This window comes from Carassius auratus, chromosome 6 (genome assembly GCF_003368295.1).
Source record: "Carassius auratus strain Wakin chromosome 6, ASM336829v1, whole genome shotgun sequence".
In the NCBI taxonomy this organism is placed as follows: Eukaryota; Metazoa; Chordata; class Actinopteri; order Cypriniformes; family Cyprinidae; genus Carassius; species Carassius auratus.
The window spans coordinates 8,616,900-8,638,320 of NC_039248.1; the positions used below are offsets into that span (position 1 = coordinate 8,616,900).

The 21,421-nt window shown below is 37.6% G+C and overlaps 1 protein-coding gene across 2 annotated transcripts; it reads right to left on the bottom strand.

The window, feature by feature from the left end:
- Window positions 1–1,847: 1,847 nt before the first annotated feature.
- On the bottom strand, window positions 1,848–20,416 carry os9 (OS9 endoplasmic reticulum lectin). Of its 2 annotated transcripts, XM_026259816.1 has the most exons (15): window positions 20,228–20,416; window positions 19,760–19,936; window positions 19,515–19,578; window positions 19,204–19,280; window positions 18,844–18,942; window positions 8,506–8,707; window positions 7,302–7,463; window positions 6,774–6,886; window positions 6,605–6,647; window positions 6,382–6,473; window positions 5,913–6,146; window positions 5,589–5,823; window positions 4,182–4,391; window positions 3,432–3,541; window positions 1,848–2,906 (listed from the first exon to the last, which is right to left on the bottom strand). In XM_026259816.1, exons 1-15 carry the CDS (start codon window positions 20,375–20,377, stop codon window positions 2,769–2,771), a joined length of 2,106 nt encoding a protein of 701 aa, XP_026115601.1. In that variant the 5' UTR covers window positions 20,378–20,416; the 3' UTR covers window positions 1,848–2,768. The 2 variants fall into 2 exon arrangements, with proteins under 2 accessions (XP_026115601.1, XP_026115606.1); XM_026259821.1 differs by lacking the exon at window positions 4,182–4,391.
- Between the last annotated feature and the right edge of the window lie 1,005 nt (window positions 20,417–21,421).

The following is a 21,421-nucleotide window of genomic DNA, read 5'->3' on the forward strand; positions in this document are numbered from 1 at the left end:
AATCCTAATCATATATTGATATTCAAATACTATGATTAATTTATGTTTATCATTTACTTTGTTTGAATTATGTTTTGTGATATTTTGAGTATTATCCAAAATAATGTGTATGCACATTTTCTGTTTGAAAGTTACATCTTCTACTGGTATTCTGTTAGATATTGGACATCTTTCTACAACTGCCTGAGCAATGTTTCTCAGAATTAGTCATTAATGGTACTAGATGTTCTTTTCTAGAATCTGCTTTTGTAATATGTAAAACATGATATTTAAAAGTGCTTATTTTGAAACATTTGTGTGGAAACGATGTCTAACCACATCCATTTGACTGGTCACGATGACCTAGCCTAACCTGTCCTGTAGTTGATACAACAACATATGACAAGTCTATTTGAACTGGGAGGAAGTACGTTTCCTGCATATTGCTTGTACCTCTTTACTCTTTATTACTACTTCTCCCTTCTTCTTTTCTTATTTTCTTGCAATCTGCAGATATCGTTATTTTTTTTTTAGCTTTTCTTCTGACTTTCCCTACTTCATCTATTAGATGCAATACTTTGGAACACTTTTCACTTGTTCCAAACCTTTAGTTTCTGTCTAAAATTTTAGAAAAATTGTATTTGCTCAATTCTGCTCCTTGAAAAAAAAAAAAAAAACAAAAAAAACAATACAGGTATTCAAGGGCAGGTTTAAAGATGGTTAAGATCTTACCTGTCCAATCACTACCACTTTATTTAAACCGGGATCACCAGTAAAGTATGTAGTGCCACAAAGATTTGCCTTGGTCCTCTGCTATTTTTAATTTACATATTTCCCCTTGTTAATATTATTAGAAAAAACTGGATTAGTTTCCATTGTTAAGATGTAGATACTCAACTCAACAACACTAGATGAAACTTTTAAATTATCTAAGCTAACAGAGTGTGTTAATGTAAAAGATTGGATGACCAATAATTTTATTTAATTAAATTTGGATAATTAGAAGAGGTATAACTTACTACAGGTAAACAGAATCTCTTGGTTTACAGTTTGCAACTAGATGGATGTACTGTTACTTCCTCTACAGTCAAAAATCTGGGTGTTATATTAGACAGCAACTTGTCTTTTGAAAATCATATTTCCAATGTTACAAAAACAGAATTCTTTCATCTTAGAAACACTGACAAGTTATGCATTTTGCTCCTAAAGTCTTGAATAGTGTTCCTGATAACATCTGGGGTTCAGAGACACTCTGTTTAAATCTACATTAAAGACACATATCTTAAACCAAGAATTCACATTATGCATATCATAATCTTGTATTGCAATTCTATCTAAACAAATGCACGTTATTATTTTTAGCTTGGATTGAACAAATAATTTTTGCTTGGTGGGAAACAAAGCTACACTAATTATGTCTCCATTTGGTTCTCTGATTCTGCCACGGCATTGACATCCGGTGATAACTAGGAATTACACAAGCTTCTGTCTAGTCCAACCCTTAAAAGAACTAAGATTACAGAACACCAGAGAAGAGATGATGCCAAACCCCTCAAAGGACCTCAGATGATGCCAACCCTGAAACAACACACAGAACTACCAAATTTTCCTACAAGTTTGATTGCAAAATATAATCATTATAGTTAATAGCGTCTGTTTGATTATGTCATTAACCAATTTTTACCGTACATTTCTTCCATATGTACATCAACTTGACAATCAATGTAGCTACTACTAAATATACTGTAGAAACTTAAAAACCTGAAGAAAGATTGTGAAAAGCGCTATACAAATAAACTTGAATTGAACAAGTAGTCCCGCCCCAAACGTATGCCACCAGGTTCTGATTGGATAACACGCATGGACCAACATCAATCTTTTTCTTCTTTATTTGATGGTTTTCCAAATACAGGGGCTCTCACAGAGATAGTGCAAGGACATCTCAAGACATACTTCATTGGTATCTGTTTTTTTTTTTTTTTTTTTGATAAATTGCTTTAACCATTCAATCCCTCACAAAAGGGCAAGTGTGCTTACATTAGAAAACAGAAACTGAAAGTATGCCTTAAATTATCACAAATCGAATGCTGCAGCAACATTTACAACTGACTAAAGTATGATGATCATTCAAAACATTTACAACAAAAAGAGCCCCTTGACATGAACGCACTGGCTAAATGCAGTAGATTCCAAATGTCTGGCAACAGTTTTCATCCAATTTTTAAACTAATTTTGCATCTTATACCTGGGCGGTCTGCACAAACAAAAATGTCAAAAAAAGATAAACTGAGACAAAACTGAAGCAGTGGACACATTTTTTTTTTTTGCTTAGGTGAGGATCAGCTTTAGGATTTGTTAGAGAAAGTAGCTTTAGACATTTCCCTCAGCTGTGAAACTGTGGCCAAACAATATAAAACAATATATATATATATATATAAAAAAAAAAAATTTATAAGCCAGAAGATAATGGTGGTAGGACACTGCTTCTATGTGCATTACATTGGCTCATCTTTCATTCAATTTACATTGTCAACACAACTGAACTGTGTGTATTTGTATATGAAGAAAAAAAAATCCCAAGACTGAAAACAAGCAAGATATAAACCCCTCACAGATGCTCATTCAGAATAATCAGAATTCACGGCAGTGGACTGCACCACTCACAGGGCTCACATGACTTAAACGATCTGAAAGAGCAGTTTGGTTGCGATGCATGAGATGACCAGTCAGTTTATAGTTCATAGAATGCTGGCTGCCCTTCTTGAGGTTAACAGTACTTTAGGAAAAGCTCAAAAGTCTGCTTCATCAGAATCACTCTTTCCTGTGGACTGCCTTTCTTCCTGTTTTTCTCCCCAGACAAATTTGTAGTTATTCTCCAACTCTTGCTGTCTCTTCTGCTCTTTATACACTTCTTCTGTACCTCCCGTCTGCATACAAAAGAGTAAAAACCAATTTATTTACCTGTTGAATCAGTGTAAGAAACAAGGACATTTTCCTTAACAGACACTGAAATGTACCATATATAGGGTGTTTATATTATAATGGTAACATCACACATTTTCCAACAATTTAAAATCACGATAATTAATTTAAATAGTAGTCATAAGTTCATTTCCTCCTTTCTCTGCCCTATTTTTTGCTAAATTTCACTGGCGATATTCACTATACACTCAAATAGAAATTTGCACAACAAATTCCCTGAATTGACCACATTGACCATCAGAAAGCTTCTTGTTTTGTAAGTGATTTCTGTGTAAGCTGCTTCATGCATCGCCACACCATTTACAATGGACATTCTCACCCTCCAAATTTCACTGCAATGTCACAAATGTGAACTCTTTTCTCCAAAGATGAAGAAAACTTTATTCTACATCTATGACTACTTTAGTGAACTTGCAGTAAGGTGTTGCTTTTAGCATGTTGCAGGTATAGTTGTGTGTGTAGCTTCATACCAGAAGGTTGATGAGAAGCTCTCTAAATGATTTTGTATCCTCTTCAGTGAGCCACTGATCTCCCGCTTCCTCTGCTGTTTTACGGGTTAAAATCTTCACCTCAATCTTTCCTGAAAAACAGGCCCAAAAATCCTTAGTCAACACCCAAGTACATTAACATTATTGTGTAACATTATTATATATTGTTAGTCCAACAACAGACAGAATAACAAAATGATTATTTTTAATTCCCATACACACAGCTGGTAGAAGAAATAAGTAGTGACAGAAATGATGCATGCATAGATGGTAATAAAGGCTGTAGAAAATAGGAAGGGCAAACAAACTGCTGTCACAATCCTAAATTTTCACATTCTCTCAGCCTTATCATCAGATCAACTCCAAAACCAAAAAAACTGGAACGACAGCCACCACCCTCTACTGACAAATGTGAGTGCACACAAATCCTACAATGCTTTCTTTCAAAGCCATTCATAAGGCTGAAAAAGACCTCCTCCACCGTTCTCTGCAGCCATGCAAGCCAGCATCAAGGGAAAAACTAAATCACTGGCATCTAAAAGAATTGTGAAACATGTATGTCTGGAAGTGTTTTAGTGGAACAGAGTCAAATTGAAGAACAGTTATGCTTATTTGAGGAAACAAGTTACTCAGAGCAAAGCCCAAGAAGAAGAAGAATTTAAGATTTCAGGATGAAACACACACAGGGAAATAAGAATACTTTGGTGTGTGTGTTAGTGTGTTCTGGCCTACCTTCGGCCTTGATGCCGGCTCTCTCTAGCTGCTCTTTGACCACTTCCTGAATCTGCTGCCACTGGGGGTCGCCCACGCCCAGTTCCTTCACCTTCACACCCCCCTCATCATCATCGTTGCCCCCGGTAACCGCTCCTGCAGCCACACCTCCGCCCACCTTATATTTAGTCACCCTGACTTTTACCCGCTCGCCACTGCTGCCCGCTTGGGCTTGGGTGATGAGAGACAGAGGGAAGGGGAGGTTACCGCAAAGATGGGCGGAAAATTCCCCGTCCCTATTTTACCTATCATAGTCTCTCTCTAACACCATCAATGGCACAACAGTATGACACTGTGTAGTATTAGTGTAAGTGGCGACAATGATGTAGTATACAGATAAAGCATACAGTGGACCCACAAAGTATTTGGACCATAATTTGTTGAAAATGCATTAAAGCAAATGTTCAAAATGTTGGTGTCAGTTTTTTTTAACGCAAGGATACATTTAACTAATAAAAGTGATAGCATAATATATATATATATTGATATAGATTTCTATTTCAACTATATGGAGCTATTTTTAACTCTCCATTAATCAAAGAAACCTGAAAAAATTTATTACAAACATGTTGAAGAGTATTTTATATATTTTTTAGCAATAGCCAACATTGTATGGGTCAAAATTATCAATTTTCCTTTTATGCAAAAAAATAATTTGGATATTAAGTTTATATTTCATAAAGATATTTTGTAAATTAACTACTGTAGATATATCCGAACTTAATTTGGACAACTTTAAAAGAGGTTTTCTCAATATTTTGATTATTTTGCCCCCTCAGATTCCAGATTTTCAAATAGTCATATTTCGGCCATTCCATCACAGGAATAAAATATATTTTAGAATATGTCATAATAAATTATTGTTCATAACATTACAGTTTTTACTGTATTTTTCCAAACAAATTTAGCCTTGGTAAGCATAAATACTTCCTTCATAAAATTTTTTAAAAAACCTTACAAACCCTGAAATTCCATACATTAATGTTATCATTAAAAATTACGATAATTTGCCAATAATTTGTCTTTGAGAGCAGGGAAAGGTTAAATTGGAGTGAAGTGAAAAGGTCTAGAATAATTTGTTTTCAGATTATTACTTTTCAGGGCCACTGTATAATGCATATATCCATCATAAACAGATTTAGGGAATAGACATTATACTATATATGAATAGTATAATATGTTCAGAAGCAGGTTCTGTTAATATTTACAGACATTACACTGTGCGTGTATAGTATAATATGCTCAGAAGCAGGTTCAGTGAATGCCTGGGGTGCAAAGATGGAAGTTACCAGCAATTTAATGAGCCATTCATTCTACCATCTGTTCATTCATGCACCCGTTCACTCAGCATCCGTTCTGTATATTTACCAGGTGTTTTGGGAACCAGGTTTGGGCTGCCAGGAGAAGGGCCTCCCTCTGTCTTATGCTGTGAGTGTGTGTTTTTATGCATGTCTGTATTTTTTTCTGTTTCTGGTTCACTCTGATGTCCGGTCTTGTCTTCAAGGCGGTCCAAAAGTTTCCCCAGTGTGTTCTCTAGAGTTTGCGTAGCCTGAGTGCGATCAAACTCGCCCTTAAGACCTTCGTTCTCTAACTCCTGCTGAGCCTGGGAGGTAAAACACAATAGAATATATTCACTGCCAAGTCTTCTGGCTGATTTTTACACGAGCAGGCTATAGCAGTAATAACTCGTACTTCCTCTATGATGTTGTCGAACTCTTTCTGCATCTCTTGTTTTATCTCTTCCATCTTGGAGGAGGGAACGGACAGATCTGCCATCTCATCCTCCTCCTCCTGCAGGAATCTTTCATCCTCATCCCCTTCCTCTACCTCCACCTCCCTTCCTGCTGCCCTCTCCTCTCTTTTCTCCTTCTCCTCCTGCTCCTCTCTCTTGTGCTGGCTCTCTTTTTCCAGTTCGGCTTTTCTGTTCTGAACATAAAGCATACAAATTAATGGTCAATCAATGTGTTTTCAATGGGTGAGTGGTTTTAGCTTGACACAAGGTCTTTGAAACACTTTATGGCAGGATATTTTGAAAAACTGCAAGACATTATGCAATTACCAAAGGTGCTTTTGTAATTTTTGCCCATATTCTCCGGACGGCAAGATGTTGGCTGACAAATCAGCTTCTGTAAAAGCCTTTGCACAAATTCAAAATACTTACTTTTTGGTTGCTCTCTCTGAGATGTTGTACAAATTTCATGAGGTCTGCAGGGTCTGTGATTATTTTAAAATTAAATTTTTCCTCTGCAAATACTAAAAGAGAAAAAGACAGATGAACACACAAAAAATGAAGTGAACTGCTTTCATTTAAGACAACTTTGTTGATGCTATAATCGTATATAGACTTAAACAAGGTCTATTTAAACTTTAATTAATTCTCTTACTGTCATTTTCATGTAACTGGCTGTCCTGAGGCTCCTGAGGGCTCTGTAAGACAGTTGTAAACCATGGTTATGATCAGTGCACACTCAAAGGGTTCTTTAAACAAACGTAAAGGCATTAGAGTTATGGTTTATATTACAGGTTGAAGATATGCTCTAAATGATGCTGCACCTCTGAGTCAGGTGTGCTTGACTCTGTGCTTGCTGGTTTGGTAACTCCATCCCAGAAGTCCTTGTCCTCAGACTCTTCACTCACTGAGCCCACTCCTTCAGGTACTTCACCTTCTGTTGACACATTAACATGCACACACAAATGCCATACTGTTTGAATGCTGCTAACAAAACAAAGAGAGAAATCTAAAAAAAAGAGAGTGTGAGATCGTAAAAAACCAAGACCAAAAAAAGGTTAACCTGGAGAAAATAAAAAATATCTATAATGTTAACGTTGATATCATATATACAAATATGCACAAACAAGCATACACACTAATTATGTTTGATTAAAAAAATGAGGATTTGAAAATAAACACTGTTATAGTTTTAGTACAAACAAGAAGTGAATGTGCATGGTATCACTTCTCAGCACCTCAATGTCACATTTACACAGCGCCACCCAATGTATTAATTTGTAACTGCATGATTTAGGCTAGAGCATAAGAGATTGTGGTTGGTTAAACAAATCAAATCATTGCATGCAGACCTTTTGTTTCTGACTCTGAAAGTGGAGGCTCATCTGAATGGACTGCAGGTTTCTCATTTGTTTTGTCGTCCTGCAATCCCTTGTTCTTGTCATCCTTGGACAGAATTTCATCCAGGTTCTTGAGCTCCTCCGATATCTGCTCCACTTTACGTTTAGTGTCAGCTGAGTACAGAGAAAGGAGGAGAGAGAGAGAGATATAGAAAGAGACATGTCAATTAGCTAAAAATAATGAATCAACTGGAGAACAGAATGAGATTAAATGTAGGGTGAATCTCTGGAGAGCTTATCTAATAGAATATCACTTGTGCAGTGGTACAGTGGGACTGAGCTGTCTATCTAATCAATAAATCGAATGTAATTCTAATAGTCAATAATAATGTGATATGATAACAGAGAAGATCATAAGAACTTAATATTGTGTTACATTTTAGACACAATATTGTCTGTTTGTGCTCAGTTATGCTAAAGGAAATATTATCTTTTTAAAGCCACAGCAGAACTCTTGTGCTTCTCTAAGCATTATTTCTGAATGAATCTGCATCATGAATTATGATATATGGTAAACGGTATTGCCTCATATTGAATCGCTTAAGAAGAAAAATCTATATATCGCCCAGCCCTACTAAAATGTATTTATATATAGCGTTTCAACTGATTTTGAACACCACTTGTACCACTGATTTTTAAATCTGAGATGTCTTGAAAACACATTTTCGGACTATAAGTTGCACTGGACTATAAGGCGCATTTATTTAGAACCAAGAACCAAGAGAAAACATTATACCATCTACAGCCGTGAGAGGGCGCTCTATGTCTTCAGTGTAGACTACAGGAGCACTGAGCAGCATCTCTGGCAGAATATAGCGCCCTCTTGCAGCTCTAGCCGGTAATGTTTTCTGTTAGTTAATTTCTCTTGGTTCATGTCAAATTAATTTTGATAAATAAGTCGCACTTATAAAAAAAAGTGCGACTTATAGTCCGGAAAATACGGTACACAGCACAACAAGGAAGGATTGTGAAACCAGTCATATGAAATGCTCTTGAAAAGCCAAATAAAAAGATTTCATCCACAACATTGTTAAATTGTGTATTACTAGAAAAATCATGGCAAATATATTAGGCATATTTGAGATATTGCCCGTTATGTTTTTAACTAAATGACAAAGCCCTGATGGACAGAAAAAACAGAACCTCTCATACTTACAGACTTGAGCCTTGACATAGTCCATATACTGCTGGGCGCTGAGAGCAGGTTGGCACACAATGCCTTGGGGCTTGGCAGTGGAAGGTGGGCGCAGGAGGGGATGCTGGCATGTACGAGAGGTGTGCACTGTTAAGACGTAGCGACAAGACTGAGGTTCATCTACCCTTGCGATATAGTCACTAGAGCCCTCCTCACATACAAACTGTTGAAAACACACACACACACACACACACACACACACACACACACACATTGATTTAGATGATCATTGTTATTGGATTCAAATGACATAGCACAGCAGTAACTCAATCCCAAAATAAAATTTTTCACAGTCATAAAACACATTTTCACATTATGATTGCTTTTGACTTTGACACTATATGATCTTTTTAACATTTAGTTTCAAAACAACTTAACAGCAATAATGTGAAATATTAATTACTTTTTAATACATATTAAAATGTGGAAAACAGTTCATATTGTTGTGGAATGAAACCTTTTTTCAGGATTCCCTGGAACTGATTTGTTTTAACAATGTAGAAGTCTGTACTATGGTTTTGATCAATTTATGCATAATTTCAAAATTAAAGTAATACTTTCATATATATACACATATATACTATGCATGCATGTATATAGTGTGGTGAAAAGTTTTTTTTTCCACATTTGTCACACTTAAAACATTCAGATCATCAAACAAATTTTAATGTAACAAAGATAAATCCGAGTAAATTCAAAATGCAGTTTTGAAATATTTCTTTACATTTTTTAAAGGGAAAAAATCTGTTCAAACCTGCTTGGCACTTCATGAAAAAGTAGTTGCCCCCCTAAATCTAATAACTGGCTGTGCCACCCTTTTGCATTAACAATTCCTAGCAAGCTTTGCAATGACTGGCAATGAGTATTTCACATCGCTGTGGAGGAATTTGGCCCACTCTTCTTTGCAGAATTGTTTTAATTCAGCCACATCGGAGGGTTTCGAGCATGAATACACTGTTTAAGGTCATGCCACAGCATGATTTAAGTCCAGACTTGGACTTGACCACTCTAAAACCTTTTTATTTTTCTTGCAATTCAGAGGTGGACTTGCTGGTGTGTTTGGGATCATTATCCTGCTGCATAACCCAAATGCGCTTGAGTTTGAGGTCAAAACTGACATCCAGACATACTCCTTCAGGATTTTCTGAATGAGTGCCGAATTCATGCTTCCATAAATTATGGCAAGTCATCCAGGTCCTGAAGGTACAGAACACTACCACCACTATGTTTGACTGTTGGTATGATTCTTTTTTATGAAAGACTGTGTTGTTTTTACGGCAGAAGTAACAGAACACACACCTTACAAAAAAATTTAACTTTTGTCTCATCAGTCTTCAGAATATTTGCCCAAATGTATTTTTGTCTTTTTGGTCAGCGGTGGCTTTTGCCTTGAAACGCTCTCATGAATGCCGTTTTTGCTCAGTCTCTTTCTTATTGTTGAATCATGAACACTGACCTTAATTGAGGCCTGCAGTTCTTTAGAAGTTGTTCTGGGTTCTTTTATGACCTCCTGGATGAGTCATCATTGCACTCTTGGAGTAAATTTGATTGGCTGGCCACTCCTGGTAAGGTTCCCTAGTGTTCCCAATTTTCTCCATTTGTTGGATAATGGCTCTGAACATGGTTCGCTGCAGTCCCAAAGCCTTAGAAATGGCCTTATAACCCTTTCCATACTGATACGTCAACTATTTTGTTAATGTGGTTAATCACAGTTCTTTCATGATTAAACCGGATGGGGCAAATTAATTTTTCATGTAGGGCCAGGTAGCTTTGGACAGCTGTTTTCCCTTAACAAATGAGATCATCATTTACAAACTGCCTTTAGTACTTACTTGCTTTATCTTTGTGTAATATTCAAATATTTAAGTTGGCTTGAAAAAGCCAACTTACTGATCTACTATTTAATTAGTGGTGCTTGCCGGAGGCAAAGCATCACTATTATTATCTCACATACTTATTATTCTTATTCTTATTCTTCTTCCGCCAAAACTTTGGCGCGTAACTTGTCCCGCAGTTTTTGACACAGACCAACGAAACAGGCGTCAAATCGTGCGGCCTAATCGGGAATGGTGTGCTATGACTTTTATAAGCGATCGGGCGTACGATGTTCGTACACCGGGCGAAAAAACGGCCGAAAAATCGCATAGACAATGCATTACGGCCAACTTTGACGGATCGTAGCTCCGAGAGAGAATTTCGCAGAAACATGTGAATCACCACATTTGGAGAGGCTATCAGGCTGTGCGCGATCATACCCCGCAATGGGGTATAAGTTGTACCCCTGGGGCGCAAGAGCCCCCCAAAGTTGCCCCATACTAAGCCAATGGGGAGGGATCGCCCATGAAACAATGTGTTTTTCCTACTGTGGGAAATTACATAGGGATTTTGCATTGAACATAACTATGGATCACATAGTCATACAGACAAGGGGGTGGGCTCATTTGAATCAGGCAACCAATCAGTCTCTCATGATCATTATGAAGCTATCAAGCCACGCCCTAGCAACCATATAGAGCACCATAGCAACAAGCTCCATAGACTTCCATTGAAAAAGTAAAAATGAATAACTTTGGATAGAAGTGTCATAGAAACATGAGGGTGGGCTCGTTTGACTCGGGGCGGCAAATGGCCAATCACAAATCACCTTCAACACTTCATAGCCACGCCCTAGCAACCATTTGGACCTCCCTAGCGACCAAAAGCATAGAGAGATATCTTCAAATCTGAATATCATAAAGGCATGGGGGTTGGTTTATGTCATTCATACTAGCAAGCAGACTTCGGAGTATCATCATTGGCAGTTGCCAGGCCACTCCCTAGCAACCAAACACAGTACCCTAGCAACCATTTTGCAAGACCAATATCTCTGCATAAGAACATCGTAGAGGCATGGGGGTTGGTTTATATTGGCGAGCAGCCTTTGTAGTATCACCACTGGCAGCTGCCAAGCCACTCCATAGCAACCAAACGGAGTACCCTAGCAACCGTTTTGCACGACCTATATCTCTGCATCAGAACATCGTACAGACATGCCAGTTGGATTCTTTTGACTCATGCTAGCAGACTGGACTTCCAACATGCTAGTCATGCTAGCAGTGATTAGCTACATGCTAATAGTGATTAGCTAAGTGCTCAAATGGGCTAAGAACTCTATAATAACTACATAGTGACCATCTGTGACAACTACCAACCACCTAGTAACATCATAGCAACCACCCAGGAGACCATAGCAACTGCCTAGCAATCAGCCAAAACACCCTAGCAACCGCCTAGCAACACCTTAGCAACCACCCCAAGTACCGTAGCAACTGCCTAGCAACCACCCAGGTTACCATAGCAACCGCCCTAGCAACCACCCCGGGTACCCTAGCAACCACATAGCAACACCCTAGCAACCGCCCCGATTACCCTAGCAACCACCCTGGGTACCTTAGCAACGGCCCTAGCAACCATTATGGGGACCCTAACAACCGCCCTAGCAACCACCGTGGGTACCCTAGCAACCACATAGCAACACCCTAGCAACCACCCCGATTACCCTAGCAACCACCCTGAGTACCCTAGCAACCGCCCTAGCAACCATCATGGGGACCCTAGCAATCGCCCTAGCAACCACCCCGGGTACCCTAGCAACCGCATAGCAACACCCTAGCAACCGCCCCGATTACCCTAGCAACCACCCTGGGTACCTTAGCAACGGCCCTAGCAACCATCATGGGGACCCTAGCAACCGCCCTAGCAACCACCCCGGGTACCCTAGCAACCACACCCTAGCAACAGAGGGGCGAGTTTTGCCACTGCAAGCACCACTCACATTTTCTTCAGGAAATGTACCTTCTAGTCTTATTATTATTATTCTTCTGAGCCAAATTTTAAACACTATCTCCTCCTAGAGCTTTCAAGCTAGAACCACCAAACTCGGGTCAGACCTTCAGACTGGTCTGACTCGGGTTGCTATATCTTTTCTAACTGATCCAGCTTATGGTTTTCGTAAACCAGACTACCAAAACCACCTTAAATCCCATAGACTTTCATTGAGGGGGTACAAACTTTTGAAAAATAAGGCTTATAATATATTTAAGCTGTCTACTACCATAGCAAACCTTAAAAACTCTCTACTGAGAATACAGCTAAAACCAGCCTAAGCTGATCAGTTGTTTTGGCTAGTCTCCCAAACTGGTTTTTAAGTGGTTTTGACCACTCTCACGCTGGTCTTAGCTGGGTTTTAGCTGGTTTTTACTGAATCCACTGTTTTTAGCTGGTTTTTGCCAGATTCGCATAGAAACATGCTAACAACATGCTAGTTACTCACTTATCAGACTAGAAACATGCCTATAACATGGTTTTAAAGTGGTTTCGGCCACTGTCATGCTGGCCTTAGCTGGTCTTAGCTGGTTTTAGGTGGTTTAGTATAGAAAAATGAAAACAACATCCTAGTTACTTGCTAATCAGACTAGAAACATACTTCTAACATGGTTTAAAGTGGTTTTGGCCACTGTCAAGCTGGCTTTAGCTGGTCTTAGCTGGTTTTAGGTGGTTTTCTTTAATGAATCAACTGGTTTTAGCTAGATTATCATAAAAACATATTAACAACATGTTAGTAATTTGCTAATCAGTCTAGAAACATACTTCTAACATGGTTTAAAGTGGTATTAGCCACTGTCAAGCTGGCTTTAGCTGGTCTTAGCTGGTTTTAGCTGGTTTTCTTTACTGAATCAACTGGTTTTAGCTAGATTATCATAGAAACATGTTAACAACATGTTAGTAACTTGATAATCAGACTAGAAACATACTTCTAACATGGTTTAAAGTGATTTTGGCCACTGTCAAGCTGGCTTTAGCTGGTCTTAGCTGGTTTTAGGTGGTTTTCTTTACTGAATCAACTGGTTTTAACTAGATTATCATAGAAACATGTTAATAACATGCTAGTAACTTGCTAATCAGACTAGAAACATACTTCTAACATGGTTTAAAGTGGTTTTGGCCACTGTCAAGCTGGTCTTAGCTGGTTTCTAACTGAATCAACTGGTTTTAGCTCGATTATCATAGAAACATGTTAACAACATGTTAGTAACTTGATAATCATGTCAAGAACATGCTTTTAACATGGTTTTAAAGTAGTTTTGGCCACTGTCACGCTGGTCTTAGCTGGTTTCTAACTGAATCAACTGGTTTTACCTGGATTAGCATAGAAACATGTTAGTCACTTGCTAGCCATGCTAGCCACATGCTAGTCACATGTTAATCATGCTAGCAACATGCTAGATGTATACTAATCATTCTAAAAACATGCTAGAGACATACTAGCAACATGTTAATCATGCTACAAACATGCTAATGACATGCTAGTCACTTGCTAATCATGTTAATAAAATGCTAGCAACATGCTAATCATGCTACAAACATGCTAGCAACATGCTAATCATGCTAGCAAAATGTTAGCGACATGCTAGAGACATGCTAGCCACATGCTAATCATGCTAGAAACATGCTAATCATGCTACAAACATGCTAGCAACATGCTAATCATGCTAGCAAAATGTTAGCGACATGCTAGCAACATGCTAGAGACATGCTAGCCACATGCTAATCATGCTAGAAACATGTTAGAAACATGTTAATCATGCTACAAACATGCTAGCAACATGCTAATCATGCTAGCAAAATGTTAGCGACATGCTATCAACATGCTAATCATGCTAGAAAAATGCTAACAACATGCTAGAGACATGCTAGCCACATGCTAATCATGCTAGAAACGTGTTAGCAACATGCTAATCATGCTACAAACATGCTAGCAACATGCTAATCATGCTAGCAAAATGTTAGCGACATGCTAGCAACATGCTAATCATGCTAGAAACATGCTAACAACATGCTAGAGACATGCTAGCCACATGCTAATCATGCTAGAAACATGCTAGCAACATGCTAATCATGCTAGAAACATGCTAGCAACATGCTAATCATGCTAGCAAAATGTTAGTTACATGCTAACAACATGCTAATCATGCTACAAAAATGTTAGCAACATGCTAGCAACATGCTAATCATACTAGAAACATGTTAGCAAAATGCTAATAATGCTACAAACATGCTAGCGACATGCTAGCAACATGCTAATCATGCTACAAACATATTAGCAAAATGCTAATCATGCTAACAAAATGCTAGCGAAATGTTAACAACATGCTAATCATTCTACAAACATGCTAGTGGAATGCTAGCAACATGCTAATCATGCTAGCAAAATGCTAATCATGCTACAAACATGCTAACGACATGCTAGTCACTTGCTAATCATGTTAATAAAATGCTAGCAACATGAAAATCATGCTAGAGACATGCTAGCCACATGCTAATCATGCTACTAAAATGTTAACAACATGCTAATCATGCTACAAACATGCTAGCAACATGCTAATCATGCTAGCAAAATGTTAGCGACATACTAGCAACATGCTAATCATGCTCGAAACATGCTAACAACATGCTAGAGACATGCTAGCCAAATGCTAATCATGCTAGAAACATGTTAGCAACATGCTAATCATGCTACAAACATGCTAGCAACATGCTAATTATGCTAGCAAAATGTTAGCGACATGCTAGCAACATGCTAATCATGCTAGAAATATGCTAGTCACATGCTAGCAAAATGCTAATCATGCTAAAATCATGCTCTCAACATTCTAGAAACATGTTAACAACTTTGCTAATCATGCTAACGACATGGTAGTCACTTGCTTATAATGTTAATAATATGTTAATCACTTTCTTTTTTAAACTTCTTAACTTTTAAAACTTTTAAATTTTTAAAACTTTTTAAGCTTTTCAAACTTTTTACATTTTTCTAACTTTCTGGCCAGGCTTTTTCAAGCCAACTTAAAGTTTGAAAACAAACTTTACTATCTAGTTTAAGTGTGATATATATACAAAAAATTAAAAACAGGAAGGGGGCAAAAACCTTTTCATGGCACTGCGTGTGTGTGTGTGTGTGTGTGTGTCTATATATATATATATATATATATATATATATATATATATATATATATAGACACACACACACACATACACAGGTGCTGGTCATATAATTAGGATTTCATCAAAATGTTGATTTATTTCACAAATTCCATTCAAAAAGTGAAACTTGAATATTAAATTCATTCATTACACACAGATGGATATATTTCAAATGTTTATTTCTTTAAATGTTTATGTTTATAACTGACAACTAAGGAAAATCCCAAATTCAGTATCTCAGAAAATTGTAATATTGTGAAAAGGTTCAATAATGAAGACACCTGGTGCCACACTCTAATCAGCTAATTAACTCAAAACACCTGCAAAGGCCTTTAAATTCTCTCAGTCTAGTTCTGTAGACTACACAATCATGGGGAAGACTGCGGACTTGTCCAAAACACAACCATTGACACCTTGTACAAGGAGGGCGGAACACAAAAGGTCATTGCAAAAGAGATGGCTGTTCACAGAGCTCTGTGTCCAAGCACATTAATAGAGAGGCGAAGGGGAAAAGCTGTTGTAGAAAAAAAAGTGTACAAGCAATAGGGATAACTGCACCCTGGGAGGATTGCGAAACAAAACCCATACAAAAATGTGGGGGAGATTCACAAAGAGTGGACTGCAGCTGGAGTCAGTGCTTCAAGAACCACTACTCCAGTGATGGAGTACTCGAGTCCGACTCGAGTCACTATTCTTTGGACTCGAGTCCCACTCGAGACTCCATTCTCTGGACTTGTGACTCGACTTGGCCTCGTGGACTAATGACTTGTACTTGGACTCGGACTCAAGGATATATAAAATCGGACTTGAGCATTCATCACGTTGTTTTTGACTAAATATGTTGTAAAAAATATATATATATAAGGTGTTACACTTTTCCTGTTTCGTGCCCAAGACCAGCCGGGATCTATTTTTTTCCCCTCACAGACACTGCTACTGCTCGCTCTCTTTGCTTGACAACACACTCACTGGCGTCACTCACTTTAAAACCCTTTAACTGCCTGCTCAACCAAATGGTTGATTTGCCACTTTATGGTAAACTTAGAAAAGCTAAGCTAATGTTTTCAGATAATCCTTTCTGCTGTCAGAATGTACTATTTGCTGAGAAATATAACTTTCTGATCATTCATTATAGTTCATATTTTCTGATTTCCATAGTATGTGTATGAATTCCGGTACTTTTGCCATAAAGTGACATATCAACCATTTGGTAGAGGCCGATATTTTAAAAATTATGGGACGTGTTGAAAAAAAAATACATTGAGTGTGGTAACTAATGACATAAGGAGATAAGAAATGCAAACAAAAAATTTTTCAAATGCTTTTTTCTTGGTGGGACAGTTAAAGGGTTAACGGTCATGCATGATTCGAGGGCTAAATGTTCACATTTGGAAAATGCAGAAAGATGTGCCCCTGATCGTGAACTTCGCCTACACGAATTTTGCATCTAATGCTGGAAAGAGCAGCGCTAAATGTTGTGTGTGTAATCGCACAATTGAGGTAAAGAATGGGACAACTTCAAACTTTATCAGACACCTGTCACAGATGTACCCAGAAAAGTAAGTAAAATGCTTTCCACTGGCTAATGTTAGCTTTTAAAAAAAAACTATTATTAACTAATGCATATATGATAATAAACAGAAGAAGCTAGGATTGGGTGATGTTTATCAATTTGGCATCAGACATCGACGAAGTCTAATGTCTGGTTCAGATCACAAATTTTTTTTTTCTGTTGATAATTTATTACCGGTAGTCACTGTGTCAGATCAGATTACATGATTTTTGGTCTGTTGCGATAGTCAGATTACACAATTTTTTTCATCTGTTGCAACGGTCACTGTGTCAGATGGCTGATGCAATTTTGACTCCTAAAATCCTATGGTGTCGTGGACAGGAAACATGTCAGGCTAACGTTACACGTTGCTTTCTTCACACATGGCTTTTTTTCTTCAGTGGAAAATAAATTATGTTTTTCAAGGAAAACATTTCAGGATGTTTTCTTCATATAATGGACTTCAATGCCTACCAACTCAGTTGGTTGCTATTGTTTCCTAAAAAAAACATAAAATCTTTTCCACTGAAGAAAGAAAGACATGGATATCTTAGATGCAGCATGATTAAACATGCAATTTGTAAATTTTCTACGCTAGTTCTCAATCACAAGTTCACAACAATGGAAGTAAACACATGCTTTTGATGGCGTCGTAAAGTTGCAAAGTGTGTTGCAAAGTGTATATGTCAAATCAGTAAATAAACTCCCTTTGCAATCGTGACAGTTGTGTCATTTTTGTTTAATGTAGAACCTCTTTAATACATTTCATCAGTTCTTTGAAGGTCCCAGAGTGGAGAAATGTAGGCCCTGGGAGCTCGAGACTCGACTCAGACTCGAATACGGGACTCGAGACTCGACTCAGACTCGAACTCTGGTAATGGTTACTCGACTTGGACTCGAGTCGGACTCTTCTTTGGTGACTCGGATTTGGACTCGGACTCGAACACCGGGACTCGAGACTCGACTCTGACTAGATAGTTGGTGACTCGACTACAACACTGCACTACGCACAGACGTATGCAAGACATGGGTTTCAGCTGTCGGATTCCTTGGGTCAACCCACTCTTGAACAAGAGACAGCATCAGAAGCGTCTCGCTTCAAAAAGGACTGGACTGCTGCTGAGTGGTTTAAAGTTATGTTCTCTGATGAAAGTAAATTTTGCATTTACTTTGGAAATAAGGGTCCCAGAGTCTGGAAGAAGAGAGGAGAGGCACACAATCCATGTTGCTTGAGGTCAAGTGTAAAGTTTTCACATTCAGTGATGGTTTGCGGTGCCATGTCATCTGCTGGAGTTGGTCCACTGTGTTTTCTGAGGTCCAGAGCACTTCATGCTTCCTGCTGCTGACCAACTTTATGGAGATGCAGATTTCGTTTCCCAACAGGACTTGGCCCCAGCACACAGTGCCAAAGCTTCCAGTACCTGGTTTAAGGACTGAAAGTCTGAGATACTGAACTTGTGATTTTCCTTAATTGTCAGTTATAATTATCAAAAAAAAACAAAAAAAACATTTGAAATATATCCGTCTGGGTGTAATGAATTAATATAATATACAAGTTTCACTTTTTGAATGGAATTAGTGAAATAAATCAACTTTTTGATGATATTCTAATTATATAACCAGCACCTGTTTATATGTATATATGTAGAGAGAGAGATAGAACGAGAGAGAGATATGCGTGTGTGTGCGTGAGTATGTATGCGTGTGTGTGTGGGCAATCTTACTCTGACTTCTGTCTCTCTAGGATTCCCGTTCAAGTCACATTTAGAGCCATTGTCATATGAATGACTATGATACCTCTTTAGCTTATGCTGCTTAGATGCCTAAAATAGAAAAAAAATAATAATACACTCATATAAAACAAATAAATGAATATACATAAGATAACTACAAAGATGGCATGCAAAATAGCATCCTTCTTAATATATGTGTTAGCATGTTCATAACATTGCACCCTGTATTACTAATACTAACTATTAGCTATAAAGAGAATTTCCTCTATTTTCTGTAATTATCAAAAAATGAATAACATGCAACAAATAAATAAAAATAATCAAATGAAGCACATGAACTTATGGACTTACCTTGGCGGTTTCGTTGGTCCAATCAAACTCTGAATCATAATATCCCAAGAAGAGCACATCTCCCTTGATCTCAGAATCTATAAATCACAGACATGGAATACATTTTAAAAAACTTGAATAGTGCAAATACACATTATAGACTACATGTTATACGTTACACGTTACATGTTACACGTAAACTCTTTTTTTTCTACCAAAAATCTCAAGGATATACCTGGGATTACACCACTATACTACAATTCCATTAGAAATGATAAAACAATTTAGGCATAATTTTAATAAAGAGGCATGACTTTAATGATTTGACACACCTTCTAAGTGGTATTGCCTGATGTGCTGGCCATAGCAGAACTCATAAGTCCACCAGTCTTTGGTCTTTAAACAGAATAAAAATAAACACGTTTTATGTCACGTGACATGTCATCATGAAAATGTCATTATCCAAACAAACATGTCCACTCCAAAAGTACTTTTGCCAATGTCAGTGGTTGTGTATATTTAATACTGTATATTCCAGTCTGTAAGTCACTGTGACAGAGTTAGAGGGGATGTCAACCTTAACTAGGCATGGTGCAGTCTGCATGGGCTTGAGGAGATCAGGGACTCCTGGGCCACTGTAGCCCTGAACATCAGGTTCTGACACCGGGTCCTGATGGAAACGCACTGCCTGAGCTGGCAAACGACACTCATACAGCTGCTTGTATTTATTAGAGACCAACATCACATCTTCCATCTAAAAAAAGGAAGAAACAAAACATGAGAGACACAAAGAAAATGAAACATCTTAGAAAAGGAGAATCAGGTAAATTTGTCGATATAGTTTACACCACATTGCTAACTTTACTATACAGATTTTTTTTTGTACCTAACTTTTGCTATTTTCTATTGGAGTCATTTAGTAGACACTTAATAGTAAAATATGTCACATAGGCATTTTTTTCATGTCTTGTTCGTCAAGCTTTGCATAAAGGTAAAATAAACATACATCCCTAGCTAACTGCATCCCTAGCCAAAACAACCGTACCTGTCCCATAATAACAGGATCGGGAAGAATTTGTATTCCATATTTCATTTCATTTAATTCCTCTAAATTCAAAAAACCAAAGACCGACAGGAGAAATGTTAAGAAAAAAACATATAATCCTCTTAACCACTTAATCAAGGAGGAAGCCATAGTTCTCTCATATCGCAAACTAGCGTTGTCAAATGACTTGTTATTTGGTGAACGTCAATGTGCTCTAAGGAACGGGGATTGGACAATGCTGTTAAAAGCTGACACGTGATTGGATAATACCAACGCCAGTCAGGTTTAAGACGTGCATTGATTGGATCACATGCAATAATAGCAACCCACCAGCCACGAAAATGAGTTCTATTGGACTTGGAGGGACCCGCCCGAGTATTTGCGCATCAATGTAATGTTAGGCCTCGGACTCATGGGGTCGCTATAGAGCATGTGAAAGCGCACAGCCCTACCCTAATAGTCAAATAGAATTTTTTAATCATACCCTTATTGGGGGCTGAGCCCCCCTAAAATGAAAATCTTAGAATCGCCCCTGGTTGTATACTACTAACCTTATTGCAATCCACTATTCCATTGTATTCCCTGAATTTCATATATGGGAGTAGGAGTACTGACTGAGCCATATACAACACTGTAAAAAAAACTAATACAGTTTTTTAGATGTGACCAGTCACTGGAAAATTTTGAATTGGGAATGTAGATTTTTACAATAAAGACTTCCTGATTCAGTATTAGGACATTCATGTTTATCCTTTGATGATACCACTGCTTTTTCTTATGAAATGTACGTGGAAATTGGCAGAAAATTAAAACAACATAAGGGTTCAATGACTGCAATGAATCTTGGGAATACAGTGGTATTGTGTGTGTGAGGCTGTCTGTTCTATTCTCACCTGACTGTTGCTCATTTGCAGACCTACTCCCGCACGACAAAAAAATTTTGTATATCCATCTACAATGAAAAATAAATTATTATATTTTATTATTATTATTATTATTATTAATTTTTAGCTTTTTAGCCTTTATAATCAACAATACGGTTGGTTATACATCAAGTCAGCCCCTGGAAATTAATTTCATTTCAAATCATTTAACTAACCAGCTAATATTCATTAAGAATATAGACAAAACATGTATTAATGTAGTTGTCTATTGGCAATATGTTTAATCTGTTCTATATTTATTTCTATTTAT